This window comes from Poecilia formosa, unplaced genomic scaffold, assembly GCF_000485575.1.
Source record: "Poecilia formosa unplaced genomic scaffold, Poecilia_formosa-5.1.2 Scaffold207, whole genome shotgun sequence".
Classification (NCBI taxonomy): Eukaryota; Metazoa; Chordata; class Actinopteri; order Cyprinodontiformes; family Poeciliidae; genus Poecilia; species Poecilia formosa.
Window position 1 is genome coordinate 504,502 of NW_006800146.1, and position 2,292 is coordinate 506,793.

General features: G+C 41.1%; 1 protein-coding gene across 1 annotated transcript in view; it reads left to right on the plus strand.

Annotated features, from left to right (window-relative positions):
• The window catches only part of LOC103148525 (dehydrogenase/reductase SDR family member 11-like), a 21,991-nt gene that overhangs the window by 632 nt on the left and 19,067 nt on the right, over positions 1–2,292 (plus strand). The window contains exon 2 of the mRNA XM_016679286.1: positions 2,050–2,286. Coding sequence (XP_016534772.1) covers positions 2,050–2,286 — 237 coding nt within the window. The remainder of the gene's footprint in view (positions 1–2,049; positions 2,287–2,292) is intronic.

Genomic DNA, 2,292 nt, shown 5'->3' on the forward strand with positions numbered 1-2,292 from the left:
AAAAGTACTGTGTCTCACAGTACAAAAGTACTGCGAGACACAGTACTTTTGAAAATGTACTGTGTCAACCAGCAGTGAATCCAAACACTTGTATTCAGGACCACTTCAGCCATGACCTACTTCTTCTGAAATGTGGCTCCACAAAGCAGAAGGAACTAGATTCCCGCCTGCTGATATGCAGCTGCAGCCTCTCCTTGTATGAGAATGGGATGCTACGAGATGTGATTCATCCCTTGGCTGACAACAATTTCTGGCAATGTGACCGGGTTTTTGGCAACTCCCACAAATGGTAGGGGTCATTCTGTTCGGTTGTGGGGACCTAGAGGTGGGTTGTACGATCAACAGATTTTGAGAGAGCATGTTAATCTGTTCCTGCTGATTTAACACATTTCCTTTACTTCTGACAAATCAGAAGCTCTTGGAACAACTTCTAAATTTGGCCTGCTACTTTGGGAATTGTACTGCACAATACGATGGCACAGAATAGCACCTTTTTCTTGCTTCGGCTGTCTGTCCCTCCTGTTCCCACCTGCTTGCTTTTCTTCCTTATGTCCAAAAGTGTAAAAATCTGGATTGTCTCCAATCAGCCTTTACAACTTTTTACATATGGTAGGATTATGAACATGTTCAGCAAACTGGTCTCTTGAAAGCATGGCAACATTAGCAACAACATTTCCAATAATCTTTTCTGTTAAATAAAAAAGTGGATGGGAAAACTCCTGCAATGATTCACCCTCTTTCTGTTTTCTAGAAAAAATAAAAAATAAAAATCCTGCAAAGTGGTCTAAGACAGCAGCTCTATAACTGGCACTTTTGCTGAAGAAAGGGGAATCTAGTTCTAGCAGAAGTGGAATCTAGTTCTACCAGAAGTAGATGGTACAGAATTTCAATCTGATATGCTTTTCTTTAAGTTTCTGATTCTCCTCTTGAAGATGCCGACTCGTATCCTTCAGTTCTCATCTGCCACGGTTCCTTAGCAGAGAATTCCTTTCACGAAAAAAAGGGAACCAAAGACAAATTTAATCCATCTTAACCCTGTCCAATTCAATGAACCAGCTAGATTTGAACTACTACAAGCACACCCCACTGCCTTACAATCCTGCCAGCAACGCCAGATGGTGACCTGAGGTACAATTACCACTAAGTATATAGTGAGTTGTAGAACCTCAAATTCTCTTTTCACCAGACCTTTACACAGATTATTTTGTAAGAATTAACAGTTAGATGTATTTTTATTTGGTTCACAAAGTGCAAAAATTCCCTGATTTAAGACAAAGTGTAATCACGGTATAAATAAATATTCTGTATAAACATTGTGTTATACAGGGGTGAAAACCCCCAGCTAAAAACAGAGGACGATGCTGGTCCTGGGAACCTCTTAGCTGAAATGTTTGAGTAAAGTAGACTGATTGGGGGAGAAATAAAAAGTAAGATAAATAAATATATCAAGGTGCTCCCCAAGAAAAATATACTCAGGATACACTGGCGAACAAAACAAAGAAATACAATTCCCATTCTACTACTCCCTTCAGCCTAAGAAGACAGCTTTGAACCCAGGGACACCACAGGGCCCCTTTAAAATAATCCAGTGGGCCGAACACTAGGATTTCCCCTTCCTTAGCCCAAAACAAAATCTGGCAAATAGTCTTGAGTCAGGTTGAGAATAAACTGGCTATAGAGACAACTTTGGGCAGAGCGAGGGTGCTGTTATAGTTGGAGTCTATTTGTCTGTGTAATCAGATGTTCACCAAACATTTGCTGAAACATTTCACACACCACTAACTAACTGAAATATTGTCGTCACCTAAGAAAAAGACAGAATTGACTAAATTAACTTTAGAAACTAGGAAGCAGATGTAAGATTACACATTAGATGTGTGTAGCTTTCCACGTCTTTTATGGAATTGTCTTGAATCTAAACTTCCACCACTAAACAGAAAATATATTTTGCACAAGGAATCTATATTGTCTGTTCCTATTGTCTGTTTTGCCAGAAGTTCCAGCCAAATGTTTGCACAAAGTAAAACCACAACTACTACTTTATTTCAGGCCTTGGCTGTAGAGTGTAAGAACGCAGGCCACAGTGGCGTCCTGATCCCGATGAAGTGCGACCTGACCAACGCGGAGGACATCCAGTCCATGTTCGCAATCATCAAAGCGCAGCACAAAGGCGTGGACGTTTGCATCAACAACGCCGGACTGGCTCACAATGAGCCTCTGCTGAGTGGCAAAACCAGCGCCTGGAAGAACATGCTGGACGTAAGAACTCACTGTGGCTCAGAAAATCTGATG